General features: G+C 43.7%; 3 protein-coding genes across 3 annotated transcripts; 1 reads left to right on the forward strand and 2 right to left on the reverse strand.

Moving 5' to 3' along the window:
* Positions 1-3,848: 3,848 nt before the first annotated feature.
* LOC122614496 lies at positions 3,849-4,643 on the reverse strand. The gene is made up of 2 exons (XM_043789062.1): positions 4,562-4,643; positions 3,849-4,426 (listed from the first exon to the last, which is right to left on the reverse strand). Exons 1-2 carry the CDS (start codon positions 4,632-4,634, stop codon positions 3,849-3,851), a joined length of 651 nt encoding a protein of 216 aa, XP_043644997.1. The 5' UTR covers positions 4,635-4,643.
* Positions 4,644-5,072: 429 nt separating this feature from the next.
* Positions 5,073-5,493, reverse strand: LOC122614497. Its single transcript, XM_043789063.1, has 2 exons — positions 5,415-5,493; positions 5,073-5,353 (listed from the first exon to the last, which is right to left on the reverse strand). Exons 1-2 carry the CDS (start codon positions 5,491-5,493, stop codon positions 5,073-5,075), a joined length of 360 nt encoding a protein of 119 aa, XP_043644998.1.
* Positions 5,494-11,136: 5,643 nt separating this feature from the next.
* LOC122614806 (putative gustatory receptor 57a) lies at positions 11,137-12,442 on the forward strand. Its single transcript, XM_043789462.1, has 2 exons — positions 11,137-12,270; positions 12,326-12,442. The coding sequence occupies exons 1-2, from the start codon at positions 11,137-11,139 to the stop codon at positions 12,440-12,442; spliced, it is 1,251 nt and encodes a 416-aa protein (XP_043645397.1).
* Positions 12,443-16,152: the final 3,710 nt, after the last annotated feature.

Genomic DNA, 16,152 nt, shown 5'->3' on the forward strand with positions numbered 1-16,152 from the left:
TATTTGTGCAGATTGGCCAGAACTTTTTCCGCTTGATTATTTTTAATTGATTGGCGCGCAGCTTTTGGCTTTCCCAGCTTACGACTGGCCCAGTGCCCAAAGTATTATGCAATCAGTTTGCGGACTTATAAATACCACACCACCCCCCCTCCCCCCACAACCAAGGTCGCCGCAATTAGCGCCCCCAAAAAGCAATTACTTCAATTCGATAACCGAAAAGGGGGCGTGAGGTCGTGGATTGGGGGGCGTGGCGGTGGAGGCACGTGTCAATCGCAAGCCGCTTAAAAATAAAGTAAAAGGCGAAAAAGCAAAATCAGTAAACTTTTTAATTGAAACAATTTGTAAAATGTTGCCCAATGCCATCCCATATCCCAAAAAGAATAGACAAACTTTCAGGTCTCGCTTTTAATCTTCGTTTTTGTCTTATTTTTTTGGAACCTCACCTAATTCCTGGCATCCTGTGTGATTTCTTTATTGAATCACCCTCGTCTGATTTAACCGCACGGTGGCTGCGGAAAACGGTGGGTAAATACGCGTTATTGATTTTCTATATTGACAAAAACAAGTAACTCCCCAAAAAGAATTCAACAAATCTGGCTAGGTTTATATTCCAGCTACGCCTGCGAAATCATTATTCCAATCAGAGACGCACGCCCGCCGCACAATTGGATTTGGATTCGGATGCGGATATGGATCCTGGTTCGGGTTCTGGTTCTGGTTCGGAATGGAAGGAGGCTACGTTGCCAGCTGAGGGTGGGCAAACAAATCAAAAATCTATTAAGACGTGCGATGCGGCACATTCGGGCTCAACAAATGTCCTTGTGGTCACGTGTCACCGCGGAGTTGCAATTGTACACGCAAAGAAACTAATTGGCATTTTGACCAACAATACAGCTACCAATGTTTACTATTTGGCAAAGCAAAAATCATTTAAAAAACATATAGTTCATAATTAAGAGGTCTGTAAAAATACCCTCTAGATATCCTTAGAAAGTATAGATCACCTAAAGTAAAGCATGCTATACCTAACTATTATTGTAATCTTTGATTATATCCAATACGGTATCGTTTTCTTTGAGTGTTTACACATATCTCAACGCCCTTTGTCAACGAAGCAAAAGAGGCGAGACCTTCATTTTCGTGGCAGATATGGGGTTGCGGCTGGTTTCCTGTTGAAACTGGAACTGGAACAGAAGCTGGATATGGATATGGATATGGAGGTGGAGCTGGAGGTGGAGCTGGAGCTGGAGACGGCTTCATTAGGAGTGCAGCGTCGGAAGAGCTGACCCCTTGGAGGGCAGGATGGGCGGAAGGGATGGGATGGGAGATACAAGGGTGGCAAGTGCCATTAATTGAAATGCCAAGCAACAGCACGTTGGGGCAACGAGGCATGACCAAATTACAGCCGCACACACACACACACACGCGTGCTCGTCACTCCGCTGCGGTCCTTCAACTTGTTTATACTTTCGAGATGGTTTTGATTTTGGCAGAGGGTGTGGCTATCATACGCGCCCCACTTCCTCCTTGGGGGGAAAACCTATAAAACAAAGGAAACCAAAGCAGGGAAAACAAATGGCGAAAAAACAAAAGGAAAAAGGGAAAAAAGAATGAAATGAGCGGCTGTGCAATAAAAATCAAACCCGCATAATTTAACACAAGTGCGCGCACTCTGAACAGCTGACTCTCGCTCGTCCACCGGGGAGCACCACCCACTTTGGGTGGCTTTTGGGGTGGTGGATGGGGGGGCGGTTGGTGCTGAATAAAAAACAACGTGCGTGTGCGAATGACACTCAGGAAAACATCTCAATTATTTGTTGACTCTGGCACAAGGCGCCCACACCGCGCCGATTTTATTATCAGCCCCACAGCATCGGCATTAACATTTAAAACAATTTTCAATGTTGTAAAAACGCAAGTGCGGCACTGTGGATGCCTTCGAAGGATGGCTAGCATTTACTATTTGTATAGCCGCCTTCACGATTCACACGCCTGCATACTTAATGCCGGCAACAACCACAAGGGTCGACCTCTGACCCCCCAACTCCCCAATACCCAACTCCCCGATACCCAACTCCCCATTACATGGTATAGAAAATCACTGGGGGTGCTGCCAAGTAAGCCACACAACAGTTTCTCTTATCGCTCAAATGTCATCGACTGTCGGCTTTCGCTTTCGTTTTTGCTTTTGCTTTTGCTTTTGCTTTGACTTCAGTTTTTCGGCTTTTGGAAAAGCACCCCTCTGGCCATTTTCCCACCCCTCCCTCCCCAGCAACACCCGAAAAAGGGCGTTCATTTGTGAAATTCTAGCCATGCCCAGGGGCGGCACTTGCGGCATTTAGTTAGTAATTTAGCGCATTTAGTACGCAATTCCAGCTAGAGGATTTCTAGGGGAGCAACTGCCCTTCTGGGGTCACGGCCTCGGTCATTAGGCTGGCTTTCTCTGCGATACTAAAGTGCACAATAATTGTAGTTTGCTGCTGATTCGTTCATGAATATACAAGCATACAGTGGTTATTCAAAGAAACGTTGAAGTTAGATTTATAAGTAAACATATACTTTACATTTAAAGTTTAGGCACAATTATAAGGTTAAATGTCAATTTATAAATACAAAAGTATTATTAAAAAATTTAATGTGTTTTAAATATTCCCTGATTACTATTAACTCCAAAGCTTAGTCTGCATTCATCCAGCACATCTTAAATGAAGTTTAACTTTTTAGCTAATTTTTTTCTTCTCGCTGCAGTTCTTCTTACAGATGTTCTACTGTCCGTAGCATATGTACGCACACAGTTAGTCTCAATGGTCTTTTAAAGGGGCAGAGATATGGTAATGTGAGTTTGATTTTCTTCGAGAAATAGAAATAGTTTGCGGCTGCCAGACACACTTGCCACACTTTAATCACTGAGCCACTTTTTCAGGCCATGACAGAACTTCTGCGCATTTGCATAAATAATAAATGGTCCCTAATGCAATTCCTGCCTGGCCACTGACAGACACATCCTCCAGGACCAAGGATCAGACAATAACATAAACACTGCAATTTACTCGCCCTAAAAGAAGACTCAAAGTTAATAGTTCGCTGGAGGAACTCCGGCGGTTGAGGTCCTTTATCCACATAAATTTCGCATCCAAATCAATAGGTGAAGTGGCGGAGGGCGGAGGGGGAAGGGGGAAGGGGGACGGGTGACAGGGGAGGCCGTTGACATTGGCCAGTGTTAAAGTTAATAAATTGTGGCCAAGGAGGATTTATGTGGCCGGGCGGCTGCCCTCGACGTCAATGACATTTCAATGTTTACATAAGGACCAAGGGCGTTAAAGGGATGGGAAGTGGGAAAGGGGAAAGGGGGGACATGGAGTGGGTGTGGCAGGCTGCGTGCCTTTCTGTTTGTATTAATAACCATTCTGCCACCGCGATATGCGTGACACAGCAAATGGGTGCACCAAGAAAAACACATATGTACGTTGCTTATGTTCACACAACAGAAAGGAAAATCCCTTCTCTTTAGACAACGAAATAAGTTACTTCAGGCACTGATAAACATAAGATACCCTGAAAAGCCCCAAGTAAGCCCCATTTTCTCTCAGTGCCTGCCTGTGTGTCACATATGAATGCTTGCTTCTCGTCAGCGACTTCACGTTCGCTGTAAAATGTTTTCGGGCAAAAACGCAGAGTGCATGTCAGCAAATCATAAATGTGTCAATCCACGATATTCCCCAAGTCATTCGGCCATTAATGAAGGCAGCCCACCCAGGCCCATGGAATGCGGAACAATTAAAATTTAATAAACTAATCGAAATCAATAAATAAGTTAGCTTAAAGTAAGGTCTAGCTAGGGCTATGTCCTATGCCCTATGCCTGCGGTACTTTCTCAAAGTTTGTCGATGACGTTCCGGATAAACAGATCTCAAGGTTCCGGGACGAATGCGCAACTGGCGCCTGCGACGGGATCCCTCCTTGCTCAGGACAATGCAGGTGAGGCCATTGGAAGCCGAGGTAGTAGTAGTGGGGGTTGTTCCTGAGCCAGTGCCAGTGGCAGTGTTAGTGCCAGTGGCAGTAGTAGTAGTCTGTCTCCACTCGCCATTAGGCTCTGCGTCATCATTACTCCTGCCGTTAATGATCTCCCCGTCGGCACTGCGACTGTTGAAACAGATCTCCTGGGCGGTGCCACTGCTGCTTGAGGTCGATGAAGAGGCAGTGGAGTTCAGCAGACTGGTGATGTAATCAATGGTCACATTCGAGGTCACGACATCGAACAGAATCGAGCCACCAATGCCCTTTGTGATGCCCAGGGCGAATCCACTGAGTCCGGTCAAAGCCGATGCCACTGATCGGCCAGCTGCAGAGTCCTCATCGAATCCGGATTCCCTAAGAGCCCTTCTCAGTTCCCGTCCAGTCAGTGGACGCAGAGCCAGGCGACGAGCTAAAAATCGGGTGCAGGATATGTTTCATTACCTTCTATTTACATTAAGTTCCCTAATTTAAAGTGCTTGACGATTCTATGAATTCCGGAGTTAATAAGCAAGTAGATTCAAATAGAATCACTTTCACAACTCACCCTCTAAGCCGACAGTAATGCATGCTACAAGGATGACGAGCAGGCCAAAGGTCAAGTTACCAAACGACTTCATCTTTTCGACGATCTTTCGCGTAATCGCGTAGAAATCCAACTGAAACAGCCGACGGGTTCTGCTTCACTTTTATCTGTGACGAGAGGCCAAAGAAAGTTTCTTCGAGCTTTGCATATGCAAATTCCCCCAAATTCCGCAGAAAATAAAACCATTTGACCCTTGACAGAGCCACGACCCCAAACAGGTTTTAAGCAGATCCATTAAACAGAATCAGTTTATAAAGGGCTCGTGTCTACGCCGATTTAATATTGCAGACAATATGGTGATCGAAAATAAGTTTTAAGAAATATAATAGCACAACGAAACTAAAAGTGTTAGCAAGCAGAAATAATATAAATAAAAGAAGATTATCCAAACTTACAGGTACACAACAATAAATTATAGTTATTTCTTTTTTATTTCTGTTTCTATTTTTATTTCAATTTTATTTCTTTAGTTTTAGTTATTTGCATAGTAAACTAGGCAGGTTATATCCGAATTAGAGCTGCCAGTGTTGAAGCAGACTTCCCTAAAGGAACCGCTGTTTGAAGAGGCATTGGTATCCTCCGATTCGGTGATATTGGCCGTAATGACATCGTAGATGAAGACCCCAGTTAGGGCCTTTCCCAAGCCCAGGACAAATCCAGCGAGGCCACTGGCCACCGATCGCCCCTTGGAAACCGGGTGCTCCAGTGCTCGAATCTCCGCTGATTCCAGAGGTCTCAGTGTCACCTGTTTGGCTGCATACAAATTCATTAGGTAATGGACTATGTTTGGACTATGTATGTTCATCATAAATACCCGAGGCACTGGTACTGTGATGCAAAAGTACAATCAGGGCCACTAGGAGCAGCCTCGTCCACCTGTGGCTGCTGCTCATCTCGCTGCAGGTAACTTGAGTTGGTCTGACCTCAGCATTGATTTATATTTATGCCCCGGCCAAGTCTTTAGAACTCATTTGCATAAACACTAATCACTAATCACTAATCACTGACAAGAAGCAATCAGTCATTTCAGTTGTACCCACATGCTTATGCCTCGATACACCCATCGGCAGGCTGATTTCTTTATTTTTTGTGCTAATCAAGCACTTTCACTTTGCTTGATATGAATATGAATATGGATGTGAATGTGGATGTGAATGTGGAACCTTGGCAAATGAGCGACAAATGAGCAAAGAAAGCAAACTGGATGGCAGGTCGCCGTGATTTGAGTTCCGCCAAAGGTGAACAAAGCTGAAACAACAACAGAGGTTCTCGTGACCATCTGACCTGCCAGTCGAACCGTGTCACAAGGTGCTCTCTACCATATGAACCTAGAAAATAACTTATGTAACCCAGTAGATGACTTTGTTTCTCATTAGAACTCAGATTATGTGCTTAAACTGGGACTGAAGCTGTGAAAGTACCCTGGTTATGGGATAGATTTACATTCATTAATTTAAAATATTTATAAAAATGTAATAATTTATCATTTATATATACAAATTATATTAAATATCTGACATAAATTTTATATATTTAATTTAATAATTTATTATGCTGTAAAAATGATGAGCTAAGGTATCTCACGAATCAAGTTCTACCACTGAACTTGCATTTTGCGTGCCTTTCCTGTGTCGACCATAAATTCAGATTTGGTGGCTCAGCGGAAGTATTAAGCTGATTTTATGGCTTACAACTGCATACTTAAATCTGTTTCCAGGCCAACTCAGATTCGGATTTTGCTTCCGGGAACGGATGAGGAGGAGGGTGTGGCGGAGGGGCAGGGAGTGTTGTCTATCCCATTTGGCAAGCGATACGCAGCCGGTCCCCGGGTGCACTTTTATTTGCCACGTACAACTTGTGAATGGCCGGGCAAAGTGGGGCATAAAAAGTTTTAGTTGCAGCTTTGTCAGACATTTGCTTTTTCAAATGGCTTAAAGCTGACATCTGCCAATTGTCGCGCAAGTTTGTGGCTGCTGCGTCCCTTTGTGTTGAGCTCGGTTGGGAGTTTAGCTTCCTAAGATAATATGTATAATGCTGCTCCACCACTCGTTCACTCTTCAACGAACGAACAGCTGCTGCAGGGCAACAAGTGAAATGCAAGCGATGAATGTCAAGCTGTCTGCGCACGCGAACAATGCCGCATCACCACCGTCATTAGCATCATTTTGAGGGCCGCCACCCCATATACTTGTAGTACGCAGTGGTGGTACTGGTGGCATGGTGGCAGTGCCACAGAGAATCCACTCCCGTTTGGGGCACGCCCGATTATTCCTGATTTACGCCCTGACGGAGCGGCCGTTGCGCATAACATCATTTGCAGCTCATTAATCAGTTCTGACGCACGTCGGGCTCCGGCTGCAAAGTCGTCATGTGGCAAGGAGCAGAGAAGTTCCACCCGGTCGCCATGGAACGTGCAACCTAATCGGATTGCCGGCCCTGAGGGCTTCTCTTTGGGAACGAAGCGCCATCCGCGGGATTTCTACAACGATTTTGTAACCCGCGTTGCAAGTGGCGGGTTTCTAATTTCGAATAATTACAACATTTTCATACAAAGCATCCAATTATTGTTGAAATACGGATTAGTTGCTAAATGCTTAAATAAATAGTCATTTCTACTAATTTTGAAAACAGTCGGTGTGATTTTATGTATAGTATTATTTTGCAATACAATTTATTTGCGTTTATTAGAGCCGCAAAATTGAGACTCTCATTCTCAATTAAATCAATAAAATGATGTGGTTTTCAATACGATGAAATAATCGATGTTATTGGTTAAGAAAGTTGATATCTAAAAAGGATAAAATATGTTTAATTATCATCAGCGTTTCATCAAACTTAGTGTTACTTTGGCATACTAACGCATTTTTAAAAATCTTTTATTTTAATTTATGCAGATTTAGTTCTTAACATACCATGGTATATATAGTTCATATATGACTGCAATCACCAATTTTTAATTAAGTAATTATTTTTATCTCTGTACTTTTTTAGTCACACAGGCTAAGTTGAGGGCCTGGTAAAAATATTTTGGATATTGCGAGCTAATAAACCGAAGTCGAGCCGCCCCTCTGGAATGAAATAAAATGGAATGGAATGCAGGGCATCTGTGCAACTTTGCGGCGTTGCAGATTCACCCGGAGAGGTGAGAAGCTGCAACACAATGAGTGGGCACCATAATTTCAACGCTTTTCGCTGGTTTTATGTGGCATGGCTGAGTGGATTTTATGCTGTGCAGCAAGCAGTTCGACCGCCTCAAATGAACATGCAGCCTGAAAAAAGGTGGAAAGATGGAAGAGATGGGCCACAGATTGCGGGCGAAAGGAAGAGGCGCATATTTCAGCAGCTGCGCGAGATAAAGCAGCCGCGATGATAACCCTTGACTATAAAAATAAATATATTATGTATATATACTTATATTTCAGCGTATTACGTTCGCATAAACTTTATGCATAACACCATTTATAAAGGCGTCAGGAAAGGAGTGCACTTATTCCACGGCCATTTGCTCGTTAACATTAAACGTCGCTGTGCAGGACGATCAAGGAGCCACAAGGAGCAACAAGGAGCAGCAAGGACGTCCAGGAACTTACACGTTATCACTGCTCCCTGATGGGCGGACATTCGAGCGATGGGACTGAATGGGTCGCCGCTTAAGGATGCTCGATATATCCAATCAATGCAGGCCCATTGGCGCCGTTATGGCCAAATACGGTTATAAGTTGCATCAAAAGTTGATGGCTCCATTGTGATGCCGCTGCTTTATTTACGATGCGATTTATGGCCGCTTCTCAAAGGGGGCAAACACCCAAACACCCAACCCCCAAATGGCCAAGCCCCGCCCACTTTTCTTAGCTGGGGGTCAGCGTCTAATTGTGAGAACAAGAACATGCGTGGTGCTGAACGTTAGTTAGCTTACCGCCATAAATCATTCTTTATTTCACTCACGCACACCATCACACCAGCCAGTGCACAATGAATGGGCCAGGACATTAGCACCTTCTTGGCCAGCAAATCAAGTCCTTTCAGTGTGTGCGTGTGTGTGTGTGCGTGGGCAGTAATTAATTATGGTGTTATTTAATTTAATTGTGAGCGGCATTAGGACCCACTCAGTCGAGCAAGTGCCTACAAATCGCTACGTCGTCATGCCAACTTGCCTGCCACCTTTTAAACTGATAGCAAACTCGGTGTCCGTCTGGGAAATTAAATTCTGGGAATCGCTACAGCTCTCCAAATTATCCAAAAACCACAAAATGAGTTGGACTTCTTATGAAAATAAATTTAAATTAGGTAAGCAATGCTGCGAAAAATATATCTGTACCTATACAAATTCTAAGCATGAAAACCTAAAAATATTTAACTGCCGTTGGGCAAAACAGAATTCTTTGCAACACCTTTTAAAACATCGTATACATTTTTAACACATCCTACAATCCAAATTTGATTTGACTCATTTATTGCCCTCAATCAAGGGAAAGGTTGTCCCTTCTGTTGTTGTCGATTTTGCCATTTTGCCCTTTGGAGTGTCAAACCCGAATTTTTGACGGGGGTCATGTGGAAAACTGACTGGGAATTTTCTATTTTTTCTATTTCCACTCCACTCCAGATATGTTGGCATTTTAAATTAGCGTTAATTGAATCCATATGGGCGGAGATTTGATTTCCCTTTTTGTGACTTGGTGGTGGTGTTGTTTTACTTTTGGACACTTCGGTGAGTCAATCAGGCGCTCCATCAGTCAGTCAACCAGCTGTCAGGATTCAAGTGTATGTGTGTGTGTGTGTGTGTGTGTGGGGGAGTGCAAAGGATCTCGCTCCTGACAAGGACAAATGGCCAGAAGAGTGTGGTGGGGGAAAAGCCTAAAAGTTACTGGACCACGGCCCTCGATCCAAGTCAATTTAATTCAATTGGATTTGGTAATTGCTGTGCTCAATGCAAATGTGGCTGCATATGTTACTGCCGATGCACTGAGCCGAACAGCGATAAATTATATATACAAAATGCAAAAAAAAAAACAGAACTAATTACTGGGAAATACTCTAGTAATGCGAGGACTGTGCCGACTGATGGATATAGTTTATAGCATCGATTTTGATCGCATTCAATGCAGAGTATTCCGAGCATCAGTTGGCATTTGATGGTGCATTTCATTTATACGATTTATTTCCTAGTTAAGCCGCCCAGAGGTTAATCAGCCAGAAAATCAACAGTTGCGCATAAATAATTCTGTGTTCGAATTCATTTATGTAATATATATAATGTATGTATGTATGTATGTATGTGTCCCTGTGCGCTGAACCACAAATGTGCAGCAAACAATTTATTAACTGACTCCATGCCGTTTGGTTGTCATTTGCAACCATTTGACGTTTTCCCATCCGGCGAATGCCTAATTAATTTTACACTTCGTCCCCACCGAATTGTCCCTTGGCGACTGGGCGACTTTTCTTTCGGGAATTTCATAAATATTTAATGCAAAATAATTAAGAGAAGCGAGAGAAGTGAGAGTGAACGGACGCGAAGGCGATGATTGATTGCCACCTGCTACCGTTTGGACAATCATAAAATTTCCGTTAATCAAGTTTTATTAATTAAAGGCAACAAAATGCCCACCTGCATCTTCTGGCCCACATCTCGCTTAATTTCACCATCCTGCGAAAGCTGTAAATCATGCCATACATATACATATATCCGTACATCAACGAACTGGCCCAGTTCGAAGGGTTGAGCTCTGTCACCGGGCATTAACAACTTTTACCAGCTTGGCCATAATCCCTTGGATTATGGCATTTAATCTGACAGCTTTTCCACCCCTTCGCATGTTTCAGAAATTAAATTACTCGTGTTCAAGCAGCTCGCCCAAATTTTTAGCATATTTATAAAACTACCAACTGGCTGCAACCTCAAATCAAGTGCAACATTCATTCCTCAATTGGAAATGTTAGAAATGTTTTTCCCTTGCTATGTGGTAACTAATTGAGGGAACTCCTGTGGCACTAAATGGTTGCAAATCTATTCAACTCAACGCACTACTCGTTTTCAAAGAGTGCAAAACAGAAATATTAAGTTCCTTCCTATTAAACGATTGTTTTGGTTACCGCGTGCACCAAAAAACACAATTCACATTTATTTGTAAATTGGGAAAGCACTTGTCAAAAGCTATCACAAAAGTAATCAAGTTAATTACCGAATTGCTCTAATGGCTGCCAGTCATTTATGAAAATAACAAATACTACCTATTCTTCATTGGCTTTTTGTGTGTAGGGTATAAAAATGTTTGGAAATTAGACATAGAACGAATTATATTTGAGTGGTAAAATTTGTTTGTCTGCAATGAAAACATGTATATGTCTTAATAAAAGCAAATTAATTTACACGGATTCTTATTTTTCAATACATTTGGTTACAGATTTTCTTTAAGTGCACTGTTGTACCCCAAAGCTTGTGCTGCTTGGATTTTTGGAGTGCGTTATATTGTGGATAATATCTGAGCCTCTCCGAAAGGTAATAGTCATTAGTTCTGCTTGAAAAACTGACTGCGATGGCCGTGTTGTACTTCTTCCGCGAACCGGAAACGGTTTTCGACTGTGCCGGATTCATTTGCGTGCTGCAGTTCCTCATGGGATGCAATGGGTTTGGCATAAGTGGATCCAACTTCAAGATCACTCGGGCAAGCAGGATCTACTCCATGTCGGTGGCCATGGTGGCGTTGATCTGTCTCTTTGGCTCGCTGAGTGTCCTTTTGGCCGCCGAGGATGTACAGGAACGTCTGGCAAAGGCCGACAATCTGCTGCTGAGCATTTCGGTGCTGGAGTTGGTAATGTCCACCGTGGTCTTTGTGGTCACTGTGATATCGCTGCAAGTATTTGCACGCCGCCATTTGGGAATCTATCAGAGATTGGCCGCCTTGGATTCCAGGCTAATGGCCGACTTTGGCGCCAATCTGAACTATAGAAAAATGCTGAGGAAGAACATAGCGCTGCTGGGCATCGTGACCATCATTTACTTGATGGCCATCAACAGTGCCGCCTTCCAAGTGGCCAGCGGTCATCGAGCGCTCTTTCTGCTCTTCGCCCTGTGCTACACGATAGTCACCGGAGGACCCCACTTCACGGGCTATGTGCACATGACCCTGGCCGAGATGCTGGGCATCCGCTTGCGGTTGCTGCAGCAGCTGCTCCAACCGGAATTCCTCAACTGGCGATTTCCGCAGCAGCACGTACAGGAGTTGCGTATACGCCAGGTGGTGTCCATGGTCCAGGAGCTGCACTATCTCGTCCAGGAGATCAACCGGGTGTACGCGCTCAGTCTGTGGGCGGCCATGGCCCACGACTTGGCCATCAGCACCAGTGAGTTGTACATCCTGTTTGGCCAGTCCGTGGGCCTTGGCCAGCAGAACGAGGAGGAGAACAGCGGTGGCTATCGCATGCTCGGCTATATGGTCCTGTGCATGAGCCCACCGCTCTACAAGCTGCTGATAGCTCCATTCTATTGCGATCGCACCATTTACGAGGCCAGGAGATGTCTACGCCTCGTCGAGAAGCTGGATGAATGGTTCCCCCAGAAGTCCACGCTGCGTCCCTTGGTCGAGTCGCTAATGTCGTGGCGGATTCAGGCCAGGATTCAGTTCACCAGTGGCCTAGATGTTGTCCTCGACCGCAAAGTTATCGCTTTGGTGGGTAGCATGCTGCATTTGGTAATCAGAAACGTAATTACTTGTATTTAAACAGTTTACATCGATTCTGGTCAATTACCTGCTCATCCTCATCTCATTCGCCATGACCCAAAAGATGGGCGAGCAAATCGAGCAGCAGAAGATTGCACTGCAGGAATGGATTGGATTTTAAATTATACATATCTAATATATATATTACATATTATGAAGTAAATACCATATTTTCATAGACCTAAAAGAAAGGAAATATTTATAATAAACCAGAAACAAAATATTTCTGTTGGCGAACCTTGGATATCTTAAAGTGTCTCCAATTTATGGCCGACCCATAGGTAATATTTATTAGGGACTAAATTAATTTACTGCGAGTGGCTCGTTAACATGGAAACTCCATAAATAAGTCAGCATCTCCTCCGCCAAACCCCCAGATGCAGCCATCTTGTGTCCAGTGTCCTGTGTGTCCAGTATGTCCAGTGTCCTGTGTCCAGTGGCCGGAGTCCTGTGTCGACTGCACCCAGGAGAGCCGACTAATGATTATTACGTTTGTCGTTTTATTTTATTTGAATTTTATGTAAATTTCCTTGAGGGGGCGGCGTCTGCTCTGCTGTTTTATCACTGCAGTCCAAGCCCAGGTGAAAGTCTCATTGGGGGAGTTCACCCAGCTAATTGGGTGAGGCATGCGGCTTTTATCGATTATGCTTCTCAATCAATTTTTGGACCAAGGCGGAAATTATTTCCAGACTCACTGTTGAGACGCGCTTATACACATTGATTTCATTTCGAAATTCATAGTTGAAACACTCACTCACTCGCCTGGGAGCGAAACTATTATGAGTATTCTCGAATGTTATTACCTCGATTTATGGCCAGCACATTGGCGGCCGGCTGAAGGCTGAAATGGGAGACTTTGTGTATTTATGGGAAGGAAGGATGCTTTTATGCTCGTCGTAACCATTGTCCTGGATATGGTGCGTAATTGAATAATATTTTTTCGCCCTCCATTCCGGCGCATTCCTTTGCCGTATTCAAGTATTTTCGATTGGCATGACTGCGATCCTTGCCGTATAAAATACATGCGCATTTATACACAAATGTTCGGCGCACCATATAATTTGCAATAATTACGAACGGCAATCCGAAACGTTTTTGCCTTTCAAGAAATGTTGGCGGAATTATTGCATGCGACTAATTGAAAATTGATTGCACCCACTTTGGACATATAATTACCAAAGTAATTTCACCAATAAAACATCGAATGCGCTGTGCCACCGAACATTTAGCATTGGAACGTTGTATTGGAAATGGTATTCGTATATTTCGCAAGAAAAAACAGACATGAAAAATGTATTTAGCATTAGCATAATTGGAAAACGATATTTGACATGAAAGTTGGGAGAAATCGTAATATGATAAAATGGTTAAAACTGCGTAAGAAAATCCTTTACCTTTATTTCTTACTTGCTGCATTAAATTGTCTAAAATTAGACAATACAAAAGGCTTGAAAAAAACAATTTCATTAGCCAAAATGTGTAAAAGCCGCATGATGCAGCAACTTGTTCTGCATCCCATAGCAACTTCCCCCGGTTTTACAAGAAGCCGTACAACCTCGAGGTGTGCATAATCCCACAAGCCAACTACATGCTGCAAGTTCCTTTCTGCCCCACGACAAGGATAACTCCCCCCTCCACCTTCATGCATATTGTTGCAGCCGAAGAATGGCAGCATGTAGAAGCCCCAGCAGAACAGAGCTGGCAGAGCTGACAAGCTTTTGTAATGTCCGAGCCAAAAACTCATAATAACGTAACCCGCTTTACTTAACTAACTCATTTAAAAGTTTCACTAATAGCACGTCACACATGCAGCACATGGCGTGTGCTTAGCCCAATTAAAATGTGGTCAGGGCTGAAGCTGAAGCTTTCACAACTCGCGAGCAGCCCGCATCAGCTGGAAAAAAAATATAAAAAAAAGGGAAAAGAATCCTAAAATGAGGATGGCGATGTGGATGTGGATGAGGATGAATCTGAGGCTCGGGCAGCATCTGCTTCGGTTTTATGCACAAAAGTCGCAGCAACAATGCAGAAATAGTTGAGTTTTTCACCTCGGCTCCTCGGCATTCTGAATTTGTGCATTTTGGAGCTTAATTAGCAGTCGTAGTTCGCACATTTTTCTTTTTTGTTGCATGAGCCGAGCCACTCCCAGCAGTTTTCGCACCTGCATGAGCAAGACAATGGCATAAATGGCAAACGCAATGTGTTTACAGCCGAGCATCCGAGGATAATGGATAGTGTGAGCTGGCACAAATTAGGGTTAAGTTGGCTGACAAAAGGATTCATTATAATTATGCGGCCCAGCGGGCTGGCACACACACTGTGTGTCTCTCTCTCTATAAAGGGAATCGGGTATCTCGAGGCGTTGTGTCAATAGCTTAGTGAGTGTATTTGAACACTCTTTAATTGCCTTTGTCTGTTTGCACCCACTCCATCGAAGCTGTCATGTGTCATCATTCCATCTCTATATATATTACATTTATCTCTCTGTCAATCCGCATATTTATTTATTTGCATAACTTCCACTTAAAGTGTCAAGCTGAAGTTGAGCTACATGAATCTTGGCCATGTTGTTTGCTCAGCATTTGACAGTCGCACAAGAGGAATGAGACAAAGTATTCGTATGCAAATTCAGTAGCTTCGCTACACTTTTCGGGGGTTTGGGGGAGTCAAAGAATTGAACAGATTTAATGAAGGACCAAATAAAATATCACGCATACGACACGTTCGCCGCGAAATGTGCATAATTGATGGGTAATCAATTAAGGCGCACTCTCGCACTCCCCGCAAAAAAAAAAAGAGTTGTGCTACCGAATTCTGGCCACAACTTGAGGTGAAATCACTTCGGGGCCATATTGAATTTGCCATTGGGGACACATTCAATTGGTTTTGTGTTTGCCTCTCGCATTTTGCATGCAAATCCACTCAATTAAAGCAATTCCGATGCAATTGTAACGTCTCAGGGATGTGCGGATGTGCGGATGTTACGGTGTTGGGGCTTTAAATTAAAAATGCATTAAGTGCGAACTGTAGTTGCTGCATTTGCATTGTGCCCCAGCACCACCGCACTGGGCTTCCATTCCTAATGAGGCCAGACACAAACATTTGCCCACGTAATAAACATTTTACGAGCGTGCGAGTGTTTATTTATTCAAATGCATTTAAAATAGCATGAAATGCCATAAGGAGGCGACACTTAACGAGCCCAAGACGAGTCTTCCACTATATATGCTGTATATACATACATACATATATATATATATGATCCCAGCGAGACGAGCACGCAATCAAAGACGGCGAGCACGAGATGGAGAACTCTCCAGGCTGAAGCATTCGCCATGTGGCAGCGTAAACACTGAAGCCTCCTCCTTTCACTCGGGGCAATGTCAAGAGCACCTGGCCCACTCACACGTGGCACGGAGATAAAGCGGCGAAGGAGCCGCTCCAGGTGGCACATTTTTCCATCCATTAATGCATTTACTAGTCTCCTCGCCGCTGCTCGCTCATTTTTGTTTGCACAGTCCAAGCAAACGACTTTTCAAGCATCGCAGCTGCAAGGACATGCCACGAAAATAACACACACACACATAACACACATCTAATTCAAGTGCAAAGGAACAAGCAAATTATGAGCATTTTGTGCGCTGGCTGCTTGGCGAAAAAATACTTTGAAAAGGTTAGGGGTTAAGGCCACTTTTGGCCAGCCATTTTGTCAAGCAATTTAAAACCAGGCCTTTAATACGTTCTTTGGCGCAAATTACCTTCAACTTTTTACTCTAATTGCGCCACTTTGTGCCAGTTTCCTTGACATGCTGCACACAAGTAGAGATTTGC

The sequence above is a fragment of the Drosophila teissieri genome, chromosome 2R (genome assembly GCF_016746235.2).
Source record: "Drosophila teissieri strain GT53w chromosome 2R, Prin_Dtei_1.1, whole genome shotgun sequence".
In the NCBI taxonomy this organism is placed as follows: Eukaryota; Metazoa; Arthropoda; class Insecta; order Diptera; family Drosophilidae; genus Drosophila; species Drosophila teissieri.